Below are 25,164 nucleotides of genomic sequence, written 5' to 3' on the forward strand. Positions count from 1 at the left end.
AAAGTGCTGGGATTACAAGCCTGAGCCACCATGCATGGCTGCAACTTGCTTTTTTAAGCCAGCAAAAGCAAGCAATATATATATGGATCTTTTAATGTAATTACAGGGAGGATATTCTATCACTTTTGCAATGTAATGTAGCCTAATCATGCGAATGATATCACATCATCGTTGCCATATTCTATTTGTTTAAAGCAAGTCATGAGTCTCAACTACACTCAGAAGTTGGGGTTCTATGTGGGGTGTAAACATGAGGGCCACCCTAGGGTGTTTCTCCCACATAAATAGTCCTTCTTATTATTAAAAACCAGATACTCATATATTCGCTCTAAGCAGCAAGTATGAATGACTTATATTAGCACTAAAGAAAATTGATAAATCTCACAAAGTTAATGTTGAAAACAACAGACCTAAGAAAGGCACATTCTCTATACATTCATTTTATATAAATTTTTTAAACATGCTAAATTAATCTGTGCTATTAGAATAATGTTAACTTTGCAGGTAGGGAGAATAAGGGAATGTGAGGGGATTTATATGGTGATAGAATGTTCTGTCTCCTAAACTAGATGCATTCCATTTGTAAAGTGTATGAAGCATGGAGTTTTATATTTACGTGCACTTTTATAGGCATAAGTACAATTATTCCTTATACTTCAAAAAAAAAAGTAAAGCAACACAACACAACACAAAACAAAACAAAAGCGCTGAGTTAACTTAGACTAGATGCTTAATCTCTCTGGCTCTCATTTTTCTAATCTATACCACGAGGTTGGTCTTGATGATGTTTAAGTCTATTCTAACAGATTATAGCTAGAGTTGTATAAAGTCTTGAGAGGTTATACAATTCATTGGATGATTCTGAAGAGCTCAGGATTAATCATGTCCCAGCACAGTTCTTACTGGAGGATAAAATTATTCAGTTACACATCTTTCCATGTACAAATGGTGTGACTTGGGGAAGTTACATAAACCCCAATGCACTTTCATTTTCCTGAGGCCTTATTCAGCTCAAGAAATATCTATACTCCACTAATTTGGCAACTTCTTTGGACCAGGCAACTATGGTATAACCAGGGTGGAGAGCAGGCAGTGGTGGGGGATTCTGGCCTGGGGGTAGACAAAAAGGAGGTGCATTGCAGATAATTTTAAAACAATAATAAAACTGAGTGCAAATGGGCCAGTCTTGTGTTACCACCGTGTAACTGCCTTTGTAAACAATGTTAGCCACCAACACGTTCTCACACACTGCAGCGGACAGTTCCACCACTGCCCCATGTTTTCACTTGGCAATCGTGCTAAAATCATATAAAGCACTGGCTGCAGATATAGCTAAGATGTGACACTCTATGCTGAGAAATTTGACATAGAAGCTGAGGGATGCATGTGCATCCACCTGACACTGCGTTCACGCCAAGACCCTCTTCAAAGATAAGTCTGGATATTCAGAAACATACTATGTTTTAGCCTCACTTGTCCCTCAGCTTCCTCCTCCAAGCCCCACTGAGCAACCACGATCCCTGAAAGTATTAGGTAACTGGCTCACAGATATGCTTGCTTGAGGCCAAGGGTTCAAGACCAGCCTGGGAAACAAAGAGAGACCCCCACCTTTAAAAAAATAAAAATAAAATAAGGTTGGCATGGTGGTATGTGACTATAGGCAGTCCCAGCTACTTGGGAGGCTGAGGTGAGAGGATCACTTGAGCTCAAGAGTTGGGTGCATGGCTACAGTGAGCTATAATTGCACTACTGCATTCCATTCTGGGCAACAGCATGAGAACCTATCTCTTAAAAAAATACATCTCCAATTTAGTACCTGTTGATTATCCCTTCACTTGTAGCTTCAAGAAAAATTCTGAATCCAAGCACTGCTGACCACCTCACCCCTGCAGGCTGCATGCTCCTGCCATCTCCTCTCCTACTTTCCACTCTATTCCCCTCCTGTAACCACAAGCCTCCTCCCAAGCCTCCTGCCCTCTCCTCTGAACTGCAGTAGTCTCTTCTCCATAGCGCATCCAGAGCTACTGATTCACAACATGAGAGACCAACTGCATTTCTCCTCTTCTCAAACCTGGATCTAGTAGGCAGTACCCAATCTGGTCCCTGAACTTGATCCCAGACTTTTTGCACCTACTGTCATAGACCTGGCTCACCGACCTCATTATTTCTAGAATGTGCCCAGCAGGCCACTGTTTAGGGTTTTATACTAACTTTCTCTATCTGCAAACCCATTTAGCTCAGTTTCTTGTAGACCCCTGTAAATGTCACCTTGTCTGACAGTCTTTCCCTGACCACAGGCTGCCATGTGAGGAACCCAAGGAGTGGGGTTTATAGAAAACATGCTGTCTCCAAGTCAGCACCAGCCTTCACTCTTTGCCTTCTACTCAGCTTGATGTTTCTTCATCAGCCTCTTATATGAAATTACGTTCTTCATTTATTTGTTTTTTATCTGTCATCCAAACCTTAATGTTAACTTTGGAGGGCACAGATGTTGTCCTTTGTAGCTAGGATGGAGTTTAGCACAGAGTAGATATTCACTAAGGTATTCAGTTGACTGAATGATTGAAAGTCTGGTTTAGCTTTTACATTAGTCATATTGAATTTTCACTACCACTTAGGGCTTCTATTTCTGTTTGGTAAAATTTTTCCAGCAAATAACAAGGCAGTATGGATTGATTTGATACCATGACCTGAGCTTTGTTGGGAATTTTAATCATCTGTCACCAGAATTTCATCAAAATGTTCTTATAAAAAATGAGTAAACAACTGGCGATGCTGTTAATGCAGCACCTACACGAAAGCAACATTCAGGCCATGTGAAATTAACAATATCTTCAAATAATAGTTGGTCAGTGCAGGGCTGAGATGTGTTTGAATGATTTCATCCTCTAGCTTCAGGGCTGAAATTAAGAACCAGGTTAGACAACTCCAAGTTAAAGGAAAGAAACAAGAGCAGAAGGGAAAGGAGGTTCAGGAAGCCAGAATAACAAAAGTGTAAGAAAAAATAGACATTGAGAAATAGAGAGTCTGGGACAAAAGAATAAAAGCGGAGAAAATATCCAGGCCTTGATGCCATATGTCCCTCAGGCTTTCCCATCAGCTGCACAGTTACTGTGTGTCTGTTTCTTGAAGTTTCTTCTCTTGGACCCCATGCTTTCCCCATGTAGGCTCTGCCTTACTTCCTGTCCCAGCATTTTAGCCTGGTTGGTGCAATTGCATATCAACTTAAGGCCCTAAAGTCACACAGCTATTTGATTTGCAGAACAACATGTAAGGGAGAAGATTCTCTCCCTTACAGAAATGGGACAGACCTGGACAAACAAATAGAACTTCCGTGAGTGTGCATTGTTCTTTCTTTCCTTACTCTAGTCTTGCTACATACCCAGAGTTAAGCTGTTATCTATTGTAACTTAAAACCTTTAGTCCAATTTTTTGTTTGCCCAGAAGGTAGATGTGATTTCAAACATTTGAGGCATTTTGAAAGTCTCAGAATATTAGGAGACTGTATCATTATAATAATTGGGGATTGAATCCATTTACAGTAAATGTCCCAGTACTATTGGCCCATTCTATCACACATTGGGAGAATGATGGTTTTCCACTCCATAATGATATCTCAGCCACAATTGGATCAGTAACCCAAGGAAGGACCTGCTCTCCCTCTCCGGTTGCTTCCTAATCCACTCCTCAGATGAGGTGTGAAGGAAGGGGGAAGAAGAAAAGTAAAAATGCAGTGAATTTAGAAGAAATAGAAGAAGGAAATGATGCAAAAGGGAGGGAGAAAGAAAGCAAAAGAGAAACAAACATTAAATAGGTACGATCCAAAAATCCTATCAGTGGAGTTCTTGAGTTGATGGGCTTCTCCTTTCAATCCTTTCTAAGCCTCTCTTAACTATGGTAGTCCCTCATATTTATTCAACACATAGTTATGTGCATCATCTCTTTGGATCTGTATATCATGCCTGTATTAATCTGATTTGCTGTCATACCTGACAAATCCCAAATCTCAGTAGTTTGTAATAACGTTAAATGCCACTTACTTTCACATTATATCCCACTGGCTGTGGGTTAGCTTCTGTGATTTTGTTCCATGCAGTTTTTCATTCAAAGCCCCAGGTTGAAGCAATAACTCTGTTTAGGACTTTCTATTCTCAAGATAGAAGAAAAGAGTGAACAAACCTGTGGAAATATGCAGTGGTTGTCACAGTTTGTGCTCACAGGCCCTTTTTCAAAGGAAGTTGGAGGGTTATTCCCAACATCGCCAGGCAGGGAACCATGCAGGTCCCACAAGGCATGGCCGGCCTCATGGTCATAAGCCAGAGGGTGTAACTACCTTTTACAGGAAAAGTAAATATGTATCTGGGAACAATAATACAACCTACCTTAATACCAGAGTAAGTTAATAAGGCCTGTGGGCCCACTCTACTTACAGATAAGAAAACAGAAGGATAGAAAACTAAGGAGAAATAGAGCCTGACCTACAATCTCAGGTTATGTAATTTCCAGATCATTGATTCAGCCTTTCCGTCCACCTTCTTTCCCTCCCCTACCTTCATTTTCTTTTACACTAAGGTAGCACCACTCGAAGTGCAGCAGGCACCAGAATCACCTGGAAGACTCCTTGAAACACAGATGACTGGAATCCATTCTCAGAATTTCTGAATTTGTTACGTCTGGCATAAGGCTTTTAAAAAAAGTTTTCTTTTTAAACAAGTTCCTAGCTAGTGTTGAGGGTGTTGATCCTGGGACCACACTTTGAAAACCACTGCTTTAAGGTCCATCTCCAGAGCAGAGTGCAATGGACAACTATTCCAATGAGCCATTTTTTTAGGCTTTTTGTAGAATAAGTGAACAGTGGCTTCGATGAATTCTTTCTATGACTTTAACAGCTCCTCTCTGGATCTTAGGTGAGGCTATAGAGGCCCCATAGTAGTAGCTCTCCAAATGTGGTCCCTTGACCTACAGTACCAGCATTGCCTGGGAATTTGTTGGAAATGCACATCATTGGCTCTGCTCCAGAGCTACTGACTCCTGATTTCTGGGGATGGGGCCAAGCCCTCTGTGTTTTATACAGTCCTCCAGATGATTCTGATGTATGCTCAATTCTGAGAAATGTGGTTTGGTCCTACAGACACCCCTGTGGCTACACTGCAGCACCATGGTGAGGTCTTCAGGACTTGTCTGCTGCATGCCTGCTGCTTGCTAGAAATGAAAGCTCTCAGCTCCGACCCTATATTTACTGACTAGTCTTCATGTTGTGGGACTTCTTCTTGCAGAGCACCTGGTCTCTGTTGCATTACCCAGCCATTTAGTCCATTTATTACAACCGACTATCTGCTTGACTTTCAATTATAATTTTACCCCTGAATGATTCTTGGTTCTATGCTCTGTGGCCTCAGGACTTATCTTCCTGCTCATTTCCCTCACCAATATTAGAACCTTACTCCAGGTGCAGCTTATTAGCCCTCTTGGAAGGGGGTTTGGTGTGGGGATGCTTAGACAGGGTTGGTGTGAGAGCCTCTATTTCTGATAATTTGTAATTTTCCATTAAATTTCTTCACCTTCCTTCATTACAACCTTGTCTTACTTAACTCTTCCCCTCATTCTTTGAGACTAGCTTTATGGACAATTTTAACCAGTGTATTAAGCAAATAATTACAGTCATGTTATTGTGTATTTATGAAACACAAATCATCTAATGGGCTGATTGCCTTTGCATGAGTTGTTCATGAGAAAACACGACGCAATTACCAGTCTCCTTCCAACGAGATGTACTGTTGCCATTTTAAAAAAGCATTTCTGCATCCAGAAGTCATTTAGTCTTTTCTTTTTTTTTTCACATGAAAGTTTTTAGTTTATTAATCTGCTCGTGAAAAATCCAAAATGGACACAGGTAGCCTTTACTGCAGCACCGTTACTCCTTCGGCTGTGATCCAATCTCCAGCTTACTTTTTGCCAGCACCAACATTGGCCTTTGCAGTCCCCCTGACTTTCTTCATTCTGTTCTTGAGTTCCTTTCGTTGCTTTCTTGAGGTCTTTTTCTTCTCATACAGGCCATGTCTTGCAAGTCTATGTTTGGGTTCATTTTTCTTTGCATAATCCTGGGAGTCATAAATCATGCCAAAGCCAGTTGTCTTGCCACCACCAAAATGAGTTCTGAATCCAAATACGAAGATGACATCTGGTGTGGTCTTGTACATTTTGGCTAGTTTTTCCCGAACTTCTGTCTTAGGCACTGTTGCCTTCCCAGGGTGAAGAGCATCAATGACCATTTGTTTCCTCTGAAGTAGTCGGTTGGTCATGAACTTTCTAGTGCGGATAGTTACAGTGTCATTCATGATGGCGGCCTATCTTCAGACAGTCAGGGAGGAAAAGCTAGTCTTTTCTTTAAATAAAGTAAAAAAAAAACAAGGCTGCAGACAATGAAATGAAACAGAGTGACATCTCAAATGATTTCTAGGCAAACTCTGAGTCATTTCACTTCAAATCTGTGATGTTTATACAGTAAATGCAGATGTTATGTTTACTCACTGCAGAGCATTCCCTGAGTCTTGGCTTGCATGGAAAACTTTCATGGGATATTCTTTTAGACAGTGTATGTCTTCCTAGCTGAGAGAAATTTTAAATTAAAAAAAACTCGACCTCAGAGGAAATTGATGTAGAGGCATCTGAGGTTAAAATGTCAGGAGGAAGACCTTTGGGAATATGTGAATATTTCCCGAGTCCCAACTCTACCAATGTGTGCCCATCATCATTGAAATTTGGTCATATAGAGTTCATAAAGCATGTTTCTTGTCTTCAAAGAGCTCACAGCCTTGCAAAATACAAATAACACAGAGAAAAAATGCAATATTTTATCATAAATGCTGTGATTAGTGCAGCCAACAATTTATCACCAAAGCAGGGAAATTCTGAGAGTACAGGCATGCTAATTATTTTACTCACACAACAGGTATTCTTTGCAGCTGTTCCTGACACACCATTTATATGGTCACTCTAGTTACAGTTGATACATGCAGATATGAAGTAGGCTTAGAACGGACCTTCCCTTGGGGGATGATTCTGGGAAAGCTACCTAAGACACCAGATCTAGTGCTTATGGAACTAATATGTTTCATTGTCCTGTTGATCTTTAGAGTCCTTCATTATATATTTACAGACTGTTGTAATGGACATTGAGATCTCTTTCTAAAGTCAAACTATTATCAAATGTGTAGTCTCCTTTTCTCACCATTCACATATTTCACCTTTACAAAGACCTTCGCCACACCAACTCCATGCCCTACTGGTTGCATACTGAAAGAGTTACAGACTAAGGTTGACAAGCATCTGTGTTTAACCTTGATGTTATTGCAAAGTAGCCATGACACATTCTGCTAATCAGTAAACATCTCCAAACATGAGAAGGACATCATCAGTGTCCCTGCTCACATTGTTCTTTGGTGCCCTTATCAGACTAAAGAGTTGTACAGGGAGACCTAAGGATGAGTCACCACTCTGACACTCAGTTAGGTGACCTTAGAGAAGCCCCTGAACACATCTGAACCACAGGATGCCCATTTGCAATAGCCACAAAACCATGGAGGACATTATATAGACTGAGCCCAGTATATGCGAAAATGCCAAGCAAGTTTCTGCTGCCAAGTAAGTATCTGGTGCATGGTGATGAGTTGCTGTCATCATTCTTACTGGTGCAGTTGTTAACTGCAACACAGGGCTGGCCATGAGTGACAGTTCTGATGTTCTTTTGTGTGTGTGTGTGTGTGTGTGTTTGTTTTTTTTTTTTTTGAGACGGAGTTTTACTCGTCTCCCAGGCTGAAGTGCAATGGTGGGATCTTGGCTCACTTCAAACTCTGCCTCCTGGTTCAAGCGATTCTCCTTCCTCAGCCTCCCAAGTAGCTGGGATTACAGATGCATACCCCCACGACTGGCTGATTTTTGTATTTTTAGTAGAGATGAGTTTTCGCCGTGTTGGCCAGGCTGGTCTTGAACTCCTGACCTCAGGTGATCCGCCTGCCTTGGCTTCCCAAAATGCTGGGATTACAGGCATGAGCTACCATGCCTGGCCCTTTAGACAAGTGACCATGCTCTTTCCCAAAGCCATCTGGGAGTCATCCTTCCTTTTTACCATCTTTGCATGTTATTTTCAATCTTCATACTAACCTGCCAGAATCAGTCTGCTGTACTTTCAAACAGAAAATAGCATGCTGGCCGGGCACGGTGGCTCAAGCCTGTAATCACAGCACTTTGGGAGGCCGAGACGGGCGGATCACGAGATCAGGAGATGGAGACCATCCTGGCTAACACAGTGAAACCCCGTCTCTACTAAAAAAAAAAAAAAAAAAAAAACTAGCCGGGCGGGGCGCCTGTAGTCCCAGCTACTCGGGAGGCTGAGGCAGGAGAATGGCATAAACCCGGGAGGCGGAGCTTGCAGTGAGCTGAGATATGGCCACTGCACTACAGCCTGGGCCACAGAGCAAGACTCCGTCTCAAAAAAAAAAAAAAAAAAGAAAAAGAAAATAGCATGCTTCTTGGCAGGTTCTGATTGTTTGACTAAAAGAAACAAACAAAAATCTGTGACAAAACAGTTCACTATGATGTTTAATCCATCGTATGCAGTAGAAAGGGGTTCATTAGCCAGAAACTCACTCTGAAGGATGCCCAAAGTTGAGTGATCAAGGGAGGCTTCACTCAGTAATGGCATCTGGTAAAGGTTAGCATGAAAAAATCTGTAGTTTGTCAATTACTTAAGTAGTATCTTGTCTTAGCATGGTGATGCTCATGGCAACTCCCGTTGATTGGTTTTGACTGCTCTTGGAATAATACTGGAGCCACTTTGGTCCCAGCTGGAAGCAGAGCACGATCAGTAGTATCTGCCTGGGATAGTAAAACGAGAAACAGAAGGCTTCTCTTAATGTCCCACCAGTCGTAATCCGTGAACTACTTGCAGGACTAATTCCTACAGGACTGTTACACAAGCAAAGATTTTATGCCTTATTTATTAATTTATACACGTTCCAATCCATCTTGTACTCCTGGATTTAGCATACTCTTTCAAGCTTTCAGAAATGAAACAAAGATTAGTTGACATTCATATTCTTCTCAATCCACCCTTTTATTCCTCCTTAAAACAATAGGCTTCTATTCATATTACAAATATTTCAGCTACTTACATATTCTTAACTATTATAAAAATAAGAGAATGGTCAATGAAGAGGACAATAGAAAAATCTGATAATTATTAGATAAATTAAGATAATTATTTTTACTATATATACTGAGAGTGCTTGGTAAATATACTGCACTCTGCTATGGTCTATCTACACTCTGTTTTCTTGTATACAAGACATAGAGTATGTATGCCTCTTACCTTTAATGAGGATAACAAATTTACTTTCTTAAAGTAATTGAAGACCAGTAGTTTACCCGTTTCCAATAGTGTTTATTTTCTAGATTTTTCTCATCTCCAGCGAATACTTGCTTGTACCCAGGGATAAGTACGTTAGCACAGGGGATCTGAAAGTCCCATTTAAACTGACTCTCCCTCAAGAAGGGCCCTCATGATAACAAGACAAAGCTATGAGCAGCCACCTTAGACAGCTGACCTTGACTATAGAACACCCCTTATGCTGTGGGTGGAGTGAGAGTGAGTCCCTCACAAGGTGGGAAGCAGAATCTTCAGGGTGAGAAATGAATGCATCCTAACGGCACTTTCTTGCTTGGATAGGAACACGTTCTTAATCAGAACAGCTTTTGAAATGGGAAACACTTGGGGGAAGGGGGATTTTACTTTACGGCCTGGAAGGGGCTGCTTATCAAAAGTCTCTTTTTATTCTGGAATCTGGGGAGAAGGCAGAAATCGTATACTTTATTTTTGTAGAAGACTTGCTGCTGTACTACACCAGGCATTCTTGGAATTGGGGCATGATGATGACCCCATCCAGGATATCCAGGAACCTCTGAATTACATCCCATGCTTTGTATCTATTGGAATTTTCTATGGACAGGAACCATAGCTTGTATTAGAAGCTCAAAAATGTCTTTAACAGTTGGAAATTAAGAAGGCTCAGGAGTTATTGTAACTCATTTTGGCTTACTTAATAAAAGTAAATTTAGGGACTGAAATATTTGTACTGTGTATGCATGTATTTTAGTATACTCTATTTTTTATATAACCAGAGTAATTGTATAATAATGAAATTAATGCATTAGCCTCAGGTGGTATTTAAAGAACCTGAATCATTTGGATCTTGAGATCTTACTAAGAGAGTTATGACTACATTAATTATTAAATATCAAAAGAAGTACCTTAGTTTAAGAAATTTTATAACCATATTTCTACCATATTTGAAACCTTTCCAAAGTATTTATCTTGCTGTTTTAATTCTCATTTCCTGGGTTCCTCGTGAAGGTAAAAGTCTTGGGTGAAGGCCGGGCACGGTGGCTCACGCCTGTAATCCCAGCACTTTGGGAGGCAGAGGCGGGCAGACCATGAGGTCAGGAGATCAAGACCATCTTGACTAACACAGTGAAACCCCATCTCTACAAAAAATACACAAAATTAGCTGGGCATGTGGCCGGTGCCTGTAGTCCCAGCTACTCGGGAGGCTGAGGCAGGAGAATGGCGTGAACCCAGGAGGCAGAGCTTGCAGTGAGCCGAGTTTGCGCCACTGCACTCCAGCCTGGGTGACAGAGTAAGACTCCATCTCAAAAAAAAAAAAAAAAGAAAAAGAAAAACAAAAACAAAAACAAAAAAACTCTTCAGTGAGTTGCACAGTCTTTCTTAGTGTCAGATTGGGCCCATAGAGGTTCAAATTTTGATTCAGTAGGCTGACCATTGGGAGAGTGGGATGTTAAGAAAACTCAAGAGATGAGTGGGAGGTAAAGAGAGAAAGTGGGAGATAAGATCAAGTATGGAGCTTCCAGGCCACATTCCAAGCCCCTCCCTGGTCCCTGACCACTTTGTTCTGGGATGAAGCCTGAGTTTCCCTCTGCTCTCCTGTCTTGCTCCAGGGCTACACAGGCTTTGCAAAGTGTGGTCTCTGGACCAACAGAAGGAGCTTCACTTGTGGACTCATTAGAAATGCAAATTCTGATGCTCCCCTCCAACCCCTACCCTCTCACTTCTGCAAAACTGGAAGCTCTGGGGTAGGGCCCATGTTTCAGTATTTTAACAAACCCTCTAGGTGATCCTCCTATTTGAAAATCTACTATTATAGTCAGACCCTATTTCTGAAACACCCCTGAGATAGTACTCACCTGAGCAGCAGGTAAATGTGTACTTCCCAGACCTCTTCCTGAAGATCCTGGTTGATTGCATCTCTGATGATCCTCAGAAAGGTTGATTGTCAATAAGTAAGTATCTACGAAAATTTCTTTTTCCTTTTTTTTTTTTTTTTTTCCTTGAGACAGGGTCTTGTTCTGTCACCCAGGCTGGAGAACAGCAGTGCAATCAGAGCTTACTACAACTTTAACCTCCCAAGCCCAAGTGATCCTTCCATTTCAGCCTCTTGAGTAGCTAGGGCCACAGAACTGCAACACCACACCCACCTAACATTTTTTATTATTTTTGTAGAGACAGGATCTCCCTGTGTTGATCAGGCTGGTCTCAAACTCCCGGGCTCAAGTGACCGTCTTATCTCAGCCTAGCAAAGTACTGGGATTATAGGTATGAGCCGCCGCACCTGGCCCACAAAGATTCTTATGGCTAGAAACCTTCGGCATTAACAAGCAAGCTTCTCCACCACATCCTGTGGCACACTGTGTGCTGGTGATGAGTGACACAGGTTTTCAGCATGGATTCCCCTCAAATCTCACTGACCAGGTGGGCCTGGGACAGTTAAAGTCTTTGTACTGTTCCTTTCTGAGCAGCCAAGTCGGCGCACTCCAGTGTCTCTGCAGATATGATGAGAAAAGTCATGAGATCTTCTAAATCTGATGTTTTGTCCTCCAGCATAACCTACGTGAACTGAGACAACCTTTTTCCGTCATGTTTCTTGATGAGACTTAACCCACATGACAGCCGCATTTCCGTCTTGAACCCTGGTGTCACAGTATCTGAGGTTAGAGGAAGGAAGTGAAGATGACCATAACCCACTTACATATTTTTTTGATTTGTAAATAAAATGCCACTAGTTCAGTGTTTGTTTTGTATAATACATTTTCCTTTTTCATTGTAATTACCAATTAAATATGATGTAGCTTTTCATAAGTAGCTCCATGTTAGGCTCGTAAACATTAATGCTTATGGTATGCCACAATAGAGTAATCCTTAAGGCAGGTGAATTCTTTTGTCTGTGTTCTGTAGTTTCTGTGTTTTCTTCCCTCACTTCCCTTGTCTGTTGTCTTGGACCAAGGCTCTTAATGTCCTGGAAACTCTTCAACTTGCTGCCTCTGAATTTTCCTGTTCTAGGTAAACTGGTAGAGTAAACTGTTTCCAAATCAGCTCCAAGCTGCTCTTCTTCTGAGTTGCTCCCACTTGCACCCAGTGTACCATGGACAGGGATGTCAGCTTTGAGTGACAGGAAAAATGTTGTAGTTTGACACCTGAGTCCACTGCTGCTGTAACCTTGCAAGAACTATTTAATCTCTCAAAGACTTTTTCAAAGGTTGTAAAGTTTTATAATAATGTCTACTTTTTTTTTGAAAATATGGTCTTAAGGATGAATGCACAGGATAACTAAATGCTTTGCCATATTGTAGGTTTTCAGAATATTTGAATTTCTTCTCTTCGTAGTCTTTTCTAAGCTGTGTTTGAATAGTTGGATTAGCCTGAGAAATGGCTTCTCTATAAGTATAAGGCAAGTATTTGCTTAACAAATGTTTACCAAGGACCTACTATGTGCCTTGCAGACCAATGTGAGTGTTGGCACAAAAAAAAAAAAAAAAAAAAAAAAAATCAACCACTTACGTAATTAAAGTAAGTTTTGTTCAAAAGTCTTACTGAAGACTACAGAAAATGAGGACTATAGTCCCAGAGCAGTCCTTCAGAGAAGTTGTCAGAATTCTCTGGCACAGTGTTTCAGCCCACAGCTTACACACAGGGGTGGGGGCTCAGTAAATGCGAAATCGCATCATACTTGCTCACAAGTTACATCAAACCAGGATCGCACCAAGGTTTTGGTGTAAGAGTACATCTGGTCATAGATTACAAAGGCACAATCATTAACCCTATCAGATGTCATCTTATGTGCAGGAAAAGGCAAGTGCTAGGGTCATTCATATTTTAAGGAATATAGTGATTCAGGCAAGAGATGTGGGGGGCCATGTGCCCTATCCTGTTTTGTCTTCCAAGTGTCTTTCTGGAGAGCTGCACATTATTCTAGAGTCAGGGGCTTGTGAAATTATGCTGGCTAGCTGAAAAGGGCCAACAGGGCTTCTTTCCCTTTAGCCATTTTGTCTCACAAGATTCCCCCTTTGATCATAAATCAACTGTCTGGTTGTATTTACAAAACCAAAACTGATTGTTCCACATAGCTAAGAAGGCTCTTAGAAAGGTCAATGATCTTCTGTTGTATTTGTGAGGAATTGGGCAGAATGCATACTTTCCTATTTCTTGGATAGCAAATTTTGAATAGCTTCTATTTTTTAACTAGCATAATCTATTTTTCTTTCCTGACATTTTCCTGCACCTAACATAACACCTCAACAGGACTATACAAGGATACTACAGATTATACATAGTGGTATATACATAATAGCATCAGTATCAGTTACAAATTAGAAATTTTAAAAAATAAAACCATTGATAATCATGCAACAAAACGGAAACATACTTTTGCATATTTTTTCATTAATTGTACTATGTTTTTAACTTTTTTGTATCCATATTTATTATTTATGAAAAAAATTGGACTAGAGCTTATTATAAATGTTTTTAGAGAATACTTCAAAATAATACTGTAGATGATGAAAACTTTGAATAGCCATGATTAAAATATGATGAAAGTTCCCAGTTGACAAGAACATCTAGTTATTTCTATTATAAGCAGCATTCTAAGATAACTGGAATCATGACTGACAGTGCCACATCAGAAAAATCAAAATTTTATAAAGTTTATATAGTCTTTAGAATAATCACATTAATAACATTTATAAAAATATAATTTCAGAAAAGATTTAACATAATCAAAATTATAACTGATAGCATATTAGATTTTTATGCCATTTATAACAATAACATATCCATAAATAAAATGTAAAGAAGACCTAGATTATTTATCATTTGATAATGTTTTCTATATAGTCTACTTAATAAGTCTAATATTTTAATCAAAAAGACTTAATTTAGAATTTTGCTCCTTGGGAAAACTGCAAAAGATGTCAAAAGGTTTAAAATACTTGATCAAAACAGAATCACAGGTTATTGTAAAATAATAATCATTCATTTCACTGCAGTCATAACATGGACGTAAAATACTTAACCCTTTTAAGCTCAGTTTTCCTAATTAATCAAAAACTGAATAAAAACAACACAGGAATTATCTTAATAGAGTGTAAAATCTTTATTGTGTAGGCCAGCTACTAAAAATGTAAAGAAAAACCTCCTATAGTGTGCTTGCCTTTTCTTATGACAAGCCCACTTAGATAATGGTCAAATCTGATGAAAAGAGCCCTTGAATTCAATCAGACACAGGAAGAGTGGGTCCAGGGTCATAAATGTACACTATATGATAGAGGAATGTAAACACAAAACTAGTATCTTGAGCAGAGGGAATACATGGCTTTTAGTAACAATATAGGAAGTTTCCTGGTTGCACTGAACAATTCAGACATATCAAGAAAAGTCAAGGCACAGAGTCAGTTATACTTGAGAAAAAAATTACTTTTCTGGACCTTCAAGATAAACATTTCAGCCTCAGGTGATGAGAGCAGAGTTAGAACTGGAGAAAAAAATTTACAATAACTGATGAAAATGTTGAAAGAGAGAGTTATCATCTCAGCTAAGCAATAAGTTGTCTTTTTAAGGAGAAAAGGAACTGAAGGCAATCATGTATAATTCACAAATCAGGTGCAGTGAAATATAGCAAAAGTTAAACTTTTGAGACATAAATCTGAGAAGTTTCAAAAAGAAACTGATTTCAGAATTAAAAATCAAAACCTCTTGCAATTGCATTAAGAGCAAATCAGTATTTTTAGATAACCTTATTTTTCTAACATAACTGCCAAAATTTTGTTTTGTTTTAATATATTTTAATATCAAACCTCAATCTTTAGAAAGACTATTATGAATAATGTAATTTCTATTATAGCCAACTTGATCACATGAAACTTACCTTTCATAAATTCTCTTTTCACAACTATGACTTACACAGACCATTTATGACATGCTTGGACTTCCTGGTTTGTCCAATGCTTTCTGTTTTTTAAATAACCACTCATTTTACTTTAAGACAACAATTTACCATATAAGCCTCTTTCTCATACAAGATTAATATCTTTCCTTTTACCTTTCTTACCAAAAATACAGCATCATATCCATTCCATTCATATACATTCTTCACATCTTTCTTTCCTACTTACTGGTTCCTTTCTATCTTGTTTCATGAATAACCTCTGAATTAGATAAAATTATCCTTTTTCTCAAAATGATGCGTTTTTATGCTTTTCTTATATTTTTTATCAAAAAGACATATTTTTGCATGCTTTGCATATAGAATTATATATTAAAATATTTTAAATTCTTAGTAACCTTCAATTTTAGTCAAAATCTAGGAAGCAAAATCTTAAATTGTCTTTCATATATCAGTACTTTATATATTAAAATAATTTCCTAATTTTTAGAAACATGTTTCCTTATAACAAAATTTTTCTCTCAATTGAAAATGACCCAAGTATTTAATGAGTATGTATTATTTAATTTAACATAACTTTAATATTTAAAATTACATGAAAAGTTTATTTACAAGTATTCACCTAATTTATTATTTTTAACAGGTTGCCTAGATTACTTATGAAAACTGAGAAATTAGACAAAGCTAGTCATCATTTAAATTTATTTCCAAGTTGACTATTTTTACAGCCTGTGAATATCAAGTGTTTACCTAAGAACTTTAAAATTAAATACATGAGTATTTTGATGTTAGCTCAGAAAATTCAGCTGTTTTCATTAAACTAACAATATTAAATTAGTCTTATAAAAAGAATACACACAGATCTTTCTGTTTTGGGCTGAGTTTGTAGTTTTATTACATTCTAAAACCTGCCACCTTAAAATATCTAGCAGAGGCAAGTATAGAACTGTCTCTTCAGTAAATCCAGGCAAAAATGTATGCTGATAATTCAGAAGACAATTTTATGTTTATTTTATCAATACTTTCTAATTAAGCTTATTTATTAAGGATTTTCTTAAGTCACATGAACTGGAAAATATTTAAACTTACTAATTCATGAGTGCTCATTTATTTATACATCTATTTAGTACCATATGACACAACATACAGCGTAATACACATACATATGCAAACACTTCTCAACACATATAAACACATAGAAATAAAGATAACTTTCATTTTAGAAATTTAGTTGTGAGATAGTAATGTAAACTCACTAGTTTAAAAAAGACAATTAGACCTGAATTATTTCTGACAAAATTGGAACCTTTCCCAAGGTTAAACTTTATTTGACCCAGTAGGCAATCTAATGGAGGCTGTGGACCAAAATTTTGGTTAAAACATTTTCCATGAAAGTTTGATTTTTAAAACGTCTTTTACCATTTTTTCCCTTCAGTTTCAAGTGAGTTAAAGGATAATACTTCAATGATTACATTATAATGAGAACTTCCCAAGTTGTGTAAGAGAAACAAAATCTCCAGTTACTAATACAACCTTGAAGTAATAATACCATAAACAATGAGTTTTATCTCAACACCAGTAGAATAGCCAACAGATTCAAGTAGGCAGAAAAAGTAATAGAGAACTTAAAAGACTCTGCCTGTTAACTCTATAGTTGTGAATTTTTTGAATAATGATCATTTAAGTTCTGAATTTTCTTTTCTGTCTTTTTTTTTTTGAGACAGGGTCTGCCTCTGTCCCCTAGGCTGGAGGGTGACACAGTCTCAGTTCACTGCAACCTCCACCTCCCAGCATCACACCATCCTCCCACCTCATTCTCTCAAATAGCTGGGACTACAGATGCATGCAACCACTCTCAGATAATTTTTGAATTTTTTGTAAAGATGAGGTTTTTGCCATGTTGCCCAGGCTGGTCTCAAACTCCTGAGCTCAAGAGATCTGCCCTCCTTGACCTCCCAAAGTGCTGAGATTGCAGGTATGAACCATGGAGCCTGGACAAAAATTTCCCTTTCTAAGAAACAAAAGGTCTCATGGAAGAACTTACCCTTTTATCAAGGAGTGTTAATAACTAGCTGAATAAAACTCAGCATTGGCAACCAAGTATGAGGTCTGAGACTCAGGAGAGACCCATCTAGTCATCTGCAAATGTGGAGGACATGTAGGGGCTCTAAGAGTCATGCTGGTACCAAGGCTCTGGGTCTCCACAATGTTTCAAATGGTCCTTATCTGTATACTATGGGTTTTTTCTGGGACACCATGATTGTTGATGAAAGAAAAACGAATTAAGCTGTTTAGAAAGTTAAAGTTAATTTTATTCAGAAGTCTTACTGAAGACTGAAGACTATAGAATGAGGACCTCACCTAGGTAGGAGCAGTCATTCAGAGGGGTTGTCAGATGGCTCCATCACAGTATTTCAACCCTCACCACCTGTATGTAAGCAGTGGTGGTACATGCAAAATCACATCAAACTTGCTCAGAAGTTACATCAAAGCAGAATCACATCAAGGTTTCAATTCAAGTGTAGATCTGGCTTTAGATTACAGAGGCACAATCATTAACTTTATCAGATGTTATCTTATGTGTAGGAAAAGGCAAGAGTTAAGGTCGTTCATATTTTAAGAAATACAGTGACTCAGGTAAGAGATGTGGTGGGGGCATGTGCCCTATCCTGTTTTATTTTCAAAGCCTCTTTCTGAAGAGCTGCACATCATCACAGAGTTAGGGGCTTTGTGAAATTATGCTGGCATGCAGAAATGAGGGAACACAGCTTCTTATGTTTGCTACCTTGTCTCACATGAGAAATAAAAGATAATAACAAAGGAAGAAATGTAAGCAATCTACTGCATTCCAGGCCCCATATATAACACTTTATCATAGTTACTATTAGTATTATTCCACATCATGAAATTGAGGAAGAGCAGTTTTAAATAAATTGCTGATAAATTGGCAGAACCAAGATTTGTACCAGATACCCTACTCTTAGTTTGTTTTCTTGACCACTAATTCATAAACCTTAAATTTGAGTGGTTCATTCTAAAGCTGACGTCTAGAATAATAAAAAAAACCCTCTTTGCCCCCACCTTATATATGCACAAATGATGTTTTCCTTAAAACCAACACTTTAGACAATTGATTCTGTTATTTCATCTTACCAGCTGTACTTTCTCTGAAAAGTGAATTTACTGAGCACAAATCCCGAGGGAGAAATGGCTAATTATGGCGCCAGGTTTCCTAGCCAGCTGTTCCACACAGAGAGAAGTAGTTCATGTTTAAATATCCAGGCTGTAATGGGGGATATTGCAGCAGAAGGCCTCTGCAAGCTGCCAGAAGACATTTCTTGTCGAATGGCAATGGAGACAGGGGCTGGTGTGGTGTGATCTGTAAGTAACAGGACAGTGAGCTTCTTTAAATCATGCTAAGGGAGCTCTAGGCAAATCATACTAAGGGAGATCTACAGTCAAGTACACTGTGATACTGAGGGTGCTGCTTACCCGTCTGCAGCTGCATCCTTAACACCTTCCTCTATCGTGTACTTGCTTTAAAAATACCTTTAAACTATTTCACAGTGTATATATACTCATCAAAGGAAGTTCAAAAACAAGTACATGCAAAAAGAAGAAATAACAAATCACTTTAATCCCATCATTAAGATAGACTAAGATTTCATTTTATATCTGGTTCTCTAGTGACCTTGGTAAAGTCATAAAATGTGTTGATATTTGGTTTCCTCATCTGTAAAACAGAAATAGTAATATATATTTTGAAAGGCTATTGTGAGGATTAAATAAGATAATGTAGTTAAAGCACACATCACAATGCTTAAAACAGGGATCATAATTAATAGTGACTTTTATCTAACTACCAATGGATACTTAAATGTGAATATAACCAAACTACACAAGGTTTTAGATCTTCATTTAATAATATCGTGTAATGATATTTCCATATTGGCAAACAAATTGTATTAGATTCTATAGTTTGTTTTCATTTTTCTCATTGTTGGACACTTAGGGTAATATAAAATTTTGCTACTTCCTTTTCCCCAAATGTTATGATCAGTTGCTTACTGCTCAGTCTTTGGGGTCCCAGTTATTGCCCTGTGCAAATTCCTGGACCTGAATGACTAGATCTAAGTGTATAAAAAATCCTTTTAAGATCTTAGATATCCATTTCAAATTGCCAGGATTGCTGCAGAACTTGGGAAAGGTCCATCCTGACAGCCTCTGGCCAAGACCCAAGAATGCAGGGGCAGTTTCTTGAAGGTTAGCATCCTCCAGGGTGGCGACATCCAGGTCCATGCCAGAGAGTTTGATGTGGTATTAATGAAGTCTGAAGTGTAAAATCCAACCCTGGAATGGCATTTGACATTACCCCCAGGCATGGTGCTAGGTGTCAGGCTTCTGGACAATTACTATTTGTAGAATATCTGTTATATGGTGTGCAAGACTGGAAAATTACATTATTTTTTCTAAATCTAACAAAACATCTGTGAAATAGACATTAATATCCTTATTTTGCAGCCACGGAGCAGAGAGGTTAGATGGCTTGTCAAAACTCACACAGTAAAGACTGACCACCTCACCCTCTCTCTTCTGACTTATCAAAAACAATACAAAAAGATTCACAGAGGGCCTATATCTCTTGCTCCAGACCACACATACTGTCATCAACAAGAAGGACACCAATATCCTGGCAAACATATTGACTGTTCCGGTCTTTTAGTTAGATTATTCAGAAAATATCAGAGAAATATAAAAAAGGAGTTGGAAATGCTGTTAGTAGACCATGGTAAGAAACTGCACCTTTATTCTGTGGCCAATGGTAAGTGGCGGAAGGATTGAAAAGGCAGGGAAGGTAGAAGGGAGAAAGACCAGACACTGGAGAAAAGATAGGATTTTCAAGGGGATGGTTTTAGGAAAAAAATGGCTAAACACAGACTTCAGAAAGTTATTTACCTTGGAAAGCTCATGAAAGATTCTGAAGTTAATGAATGGTTTGCAAAATGCTTTGTAAAACTCTACACAAATACACTTGCATATTATCAGTAGTGTTAGTCAGAAGCTAATATGTTAGGACAGATATTGATATCATAATGTCATCTAAAAATATAAGTGGTCTCTAAAATGAAATTGTTCCTGCCATAGACAACTTATCAAACTCTTACAGGCTTTCATTGTCAAATATTCATGTCAGTTTTGTAGACTCTTTATAGAGGGAGGAATTGGGAATGGTGATTTGGTTTTCTGTTTTGCTTTATGATTTTCTAGGAGAGGATCTCTGGGACACTTACTCATAATGACTATCATGCTCCTTCCTGCCCATCCTCAAGAAAGCATAGTAATCTCCCAGCTCTATGTGAATGTGTGCTGCGGTCTATGGGGGTGAAAGTGGATTGCAATGTGCTGTATCTGTGATAGGTTCCATCTGTGTTCTTGAGTATTCTGCTGATGACTTCTCACTACATCCATGGGTAATATGCCCTGGGTTGTTTTAAGAGTATTTAATTGTCTTCTGTGAGTGTCAGTGTATAAATATGCTCTTACCCAGAGAGGCCATCATCCCCACTGAAGAGTGATTAATTATACACATATCTCTTGTTTGTATTGCAGCTTCCTCCAGGGAGCTCAAAGCACTTTGCAAATATGAATTGCAAATAATAAACAATGCCTTTGATTTCTAAGACACCTATCCCTGAAGTCTTAAGTTTATGCCTCTCTCAGCATTCTACTAGGAGCAAAGCCTTACAACACAAGGGGTTGTCAGCACCTCTCATCTTCCCCTGTGAGAGGGGATTGTGAACTATTATAGGCCTGATTTTACCAGAGTGGAACTCTGTACCAGTGTGAGGGACAGGAATGTATAGACAGGGAAAATAGAAGGGAGAGAAACCAGACACTGGAAGACAGGAGTTTCCAGGGTATGACTATATTAAAAAAAAAAAGAAGGTTAAATGCAGATTTTAGAAGGTTACCTACCTCAAAACACTCAGGGAAAATTCCAAAGTTAGAACAATACAGGGTAGGTGGGGCAGGTGACACTAAGTGCCATTTGGAGGGGAAAATGTGGCTTTCTACTAACTCTTGACTATGAGAAATCCTCATTAATCAACAAAAAGATGAGGTAGGAGGGAAGGTTCAAAACATGGATTACAACTATAATTCTCAGTTAATTATTGGCTTTGAAGCACCTTAGTGACTAAATTCCAACATTGGCTAAAATAATTCATTTCTTTTGCTACCAAAGATAGTTATCTAGATAAAATGTATGGAGGTCAGATGACCCTATTTGTTTCACAGTTTACTCTATTGTTAGTCCCTCCCTTATCCAGGGAAAGGAGTGGGAGAGTTATTTGGGTCATTTTTTGCTTGAGCACAGAACTCAACAGCAATTAAATTATCATCTAGCAAAAGTGATATTTTAGGCACAGTTGTTTACAAAGCAGTAAATAAATAAGAACCACTGGTTCCTTTCTATATAAACACACTTCTCCTAGGAATTCATCCGTTTCAAAATTTCCCCTTCACTAGGCAGAAATTTGAACTCGAGATGAGGATTGGGCCTTTCAGAATTCTTAGGCTGCTGCCTACATAGCAAATTGTACACATTCAATTGATATCAATTGGTAATGAGACTGGCACTCCAGGCCACTGTTTTCAGTGTTCAAAACCACACTGACTTCCTTCTAATTCCCTGTTGTGCAAATGGAGCTCTTAAATGTGGTGCTGCATTAATAGAGTTCTTTTCAGAATCATTTTAACAATGACCAAAATGACAGAGAATCAAGCTTGGGCTATCTAGTGATGATGATGATGATGATGATTCTTTATCTTGATTCTTTGTAGAATTTCTGCAAATGTAGCTTCGGAGAGTTTAAAAAATATTAATCAAGATAATAATCACAATAATAGTTAATATTTATGAATATTATGTGCCAGATACTCTTAAAGTACTTAATTCAGCTCCAACCTTCACAATTTAATGAAGTAGAAGTAGATACTATGATTATATACATTTTGCACACAGGGAGGTGAAACACTAGAAGACCATTAGATTTTTCTAGGCTTTCACAGGTGATGTCTAGAGGCCCTGAGATCTGATCCAGAGGGCTTAGCTCTTAACCACTACTCTGGCCTGCCTCTCAGAAAACATGTTGATGGGCACACAGGCTTAAGATTTGAACTGGGCCACTATGTCATGGAGTTCTACTAGGATTCTGTCTTTGAAAGGGGTGTCTTATGAAAGAACATAGTTTTTATTATTATGCATTTTGACTAGTCTTTCAGCTGGCGATCTGGGAAGAAGTAATGTGAGGGCAACAGTCCTCACTTGCTATAAAGCAATGTCTTATCTCTTGCAGCTGGCTGTGAGTCAAATAGGGTCACAGTCTCCACAAACCCCCTCTTCATAACACTTAGATTTCCATTTCTGCTCTTCACTTCTCTCCAAAATTCTGGTTCCACATTTGTTGCTGTTGATTTGCCATCTTTAACAGATAATATCTCACCAAAAAATCAGTGTTTAAACTGATTCTTCCCCTGTTGTGAAACTTGTATTTTTTTCTTCCTCTATCCTTACTTAAAACACTTAGTAAATTCCTTATTTCCTTAATGAGATTAGGATTTATTAACTGCCATCTGCCATATATCTTTCTTTGATAGGTACTAAAGATACAGAGATGAATCAAACAGAATCTCTGTCTTCCTAGAGCTCACATTTGATTAAAAGAGTCCTACATTAATAAAATAGCCATACTAGAAGAAATATAATTATGAACTGTTTCATGTGACAAATTTTAGGGCACTGTGGAAGCTCATATCAAAATGAGGGACAATGGGGATCAGTCAAAGAAGGCTTCCCCGGTGAGCTGAGCTCTGAGAGTGGGCTGGGTTGGCTGAGATGGGTGGTGCTCGTTCCAGTAGAGTGTGTGGTTTGTGCAGAGGTTCTCCTATGGGGGAAGATGGGGTGAGGAGGAACTGAAGGAAAGTCTGGCTTGTATAAAGGGGATAAAGTATAAAGACAGTATACTTCATACAGAGTATAAAGGAGAGTGATATGAGAGGGTCTAGTGAGCAGACTGGGTCCAGATCACCTCTGGACCTGGAATCCTAGGCTCATGGCTCCTCTTTGCCTTTTTCTTTTTTTTTTTTTTGAGACGGAGTCTCACTCTGTCGCCCAGGCTGGAGTGCAGTGGCCGGATCTCAGCTCACTGCAAGCTCCGCCTCCCGGGTTTACGCCATTCTCCTGCCTCAGCCTCCCCAGTAGCTGGGACTACAGGCGCCCACCACCTCGCCCGGCTAGTTTTTTGTATATTTTAGTAGAGACGGGGTTTCACTGTGTTAGCCAGGATGGTCTGATCTCCTGACCTCGTGATCCGCCCCTCTCGGCCTCCCAAGGTGCCGGGATTACAGGCTTGAGCCATGGCGCCTGGCCCTCTTTGCCTTAATGCACACAATCTGCCACCACCTTCTGTCAAAAATGATTCTCTCTCTTTCTCTGTGTGTGTCTCTCTCTCCCCCTCCCCCTCCCTGTCTCTTTACTCTCCTATGGCCTCAGAGCTAGATTTCCCACACAATCTGCCACCAAATCCTGTCAAAAATGATTCTCTCTCTCTCTCTCTCTCTGTCTCTCTCTCTCTCTCTCTTTCTCTCTGTCTCTCTCCCTCTCCCCCTCTCTCTTTACTCTCCTGTGGCCTCAGAGCTAGATTTCCCTTTTTTAATCCAATCTTGCCTGAACTCTGCCTACAGTCTTTTAGATGATTTTCCACCTCCAATCCTCTTCACCCTGGGGCACCCCTTCATTGAGATCTGAGCTTTTTCCTTTTGATTTTTCTAAAATACATTTTAGACTACTCTCTTCTTAAGAACCTTTACTGATTCCTGAAACTTCTGCCTTACAAATCCAAAGACAGTGGGACAGAGTGAAAAGCCCTTTAGCATCTGACCCAGCCCGGCTGTGCGTGGTGCACTGAACTTCCCATCAGAAGTTCCCATCAACCCTCTTGTCTGAACTAGAATGAACTGAAAATTGTGAAGGGCTGCTTGGAGAGCTCCGGAGATCTTTGCTAAATGTTAGGGAACTCAAACTCAATTACATTTTATTTTTCTTTCAAGGAAAACACACTTGTCTCTTTTTTAACCTTGCTGTAAGTGAACAAATACGTGACAAGGTTAAAAAGTGACACAGTTTTCTTTCTATGCATAGGTTTTCTGAATCACATTTATACCTTCATTTAGCAGGTATTTAGGCAGCACCTAATATATGTAAGGAAGTGAGGAGGAGGAATAATAAAGCTTGAGAGGGTGTGAGTCTCCTTAGCATGGAGTATAAGACAACAGGAGGAGACTCCTGGAGAGATGACTGACAGGTTGAGATAAGTTTAGAGTACAGCGTAGGTATTGGACTTTACTATGTTGATAGGTAAGGACATTTCTTCATAGTGAAGCAACACTATCCAGTATGGTGGAGGAAGACAACTTTGTTGCTGATACAGGGGAGGATGCTAGAGAAAGCGTGGCCAATGGGATGGCTTGGGCATTAGAGAATACAAGGGAGATCCTCTGGAATAAGCTGGCCCTCTCTCTCCCCGTTGCATACTCCCTCAGAGCCTGGAATATTTTCTCTGGGTCATGACATTTGTTTGTTTGTAGACTTGAGCTCCATGAGAGCAGAGACCTTGGCTATGTAGTCTCAGAATCCAACAAATGAAAGGGGGACAGTATGCATTGGGTAAGACATGCTGGCTGGCTGCAACTAGCAACCTTATCACATCACAGAACAGGTGCACTCCAGAGGCAGAACATGGAGCCCTGCCCCCTCACAATACAGAAAAGCTTCCCACCTGCCTGTCTTTATGCCAATAAACAGGATTCT

The 25,164-nt window shown here is 39.1% G+C and overlaps 2 protein-coding genes across 2 annotated transcripts in view; one reads left to right on the plus strand and one right to left on the minus strand.

The window, feature by feature from the left end:
• CNTNAP5 (contactin associated protein family member 5) overlaps nucleotides 1-25,164 on the plus strand; it is a 493,109-nt gene that overhangs the window by 382,548 nt on the left and 85,397 nt on the right. The window lies entirely within an intron of this gene.
• On the minus strand, nucleotides 5,823-6,374 carry LOC117095148 (40S ribosomal protein S24-like). Its single transcript, XM_033231819.1, has one exon. The coding sequence runs from the start codon at nucleotides 6,336-6,338 to the stop codon at nucleotides 5,946-5,948; it is 393 nt and encodes a 130-aa protein (XP_033087710.1). The 5' UTR covers nucleotides 6,339-6,374; the 3' UTR covers nucleotides 5,823-5,945.

This window comes from Trachypithecus francoisi, unplaced genomic scaffold (genome assembly GCF_009764315.1).
Source record: "Trachypithecus francoisi isolate TF-2019V2 unplaced genomic scaffold, Tfra_2.0 Lachesis_group13, whole genome shotgun sequence".
Taxonomy (NCBI): Eukaryota; Metazoa; Chordata; class Mammalia; order Primates; family Cercopithecidae; genus Trachypithecus; species Trachypithecus francoisi.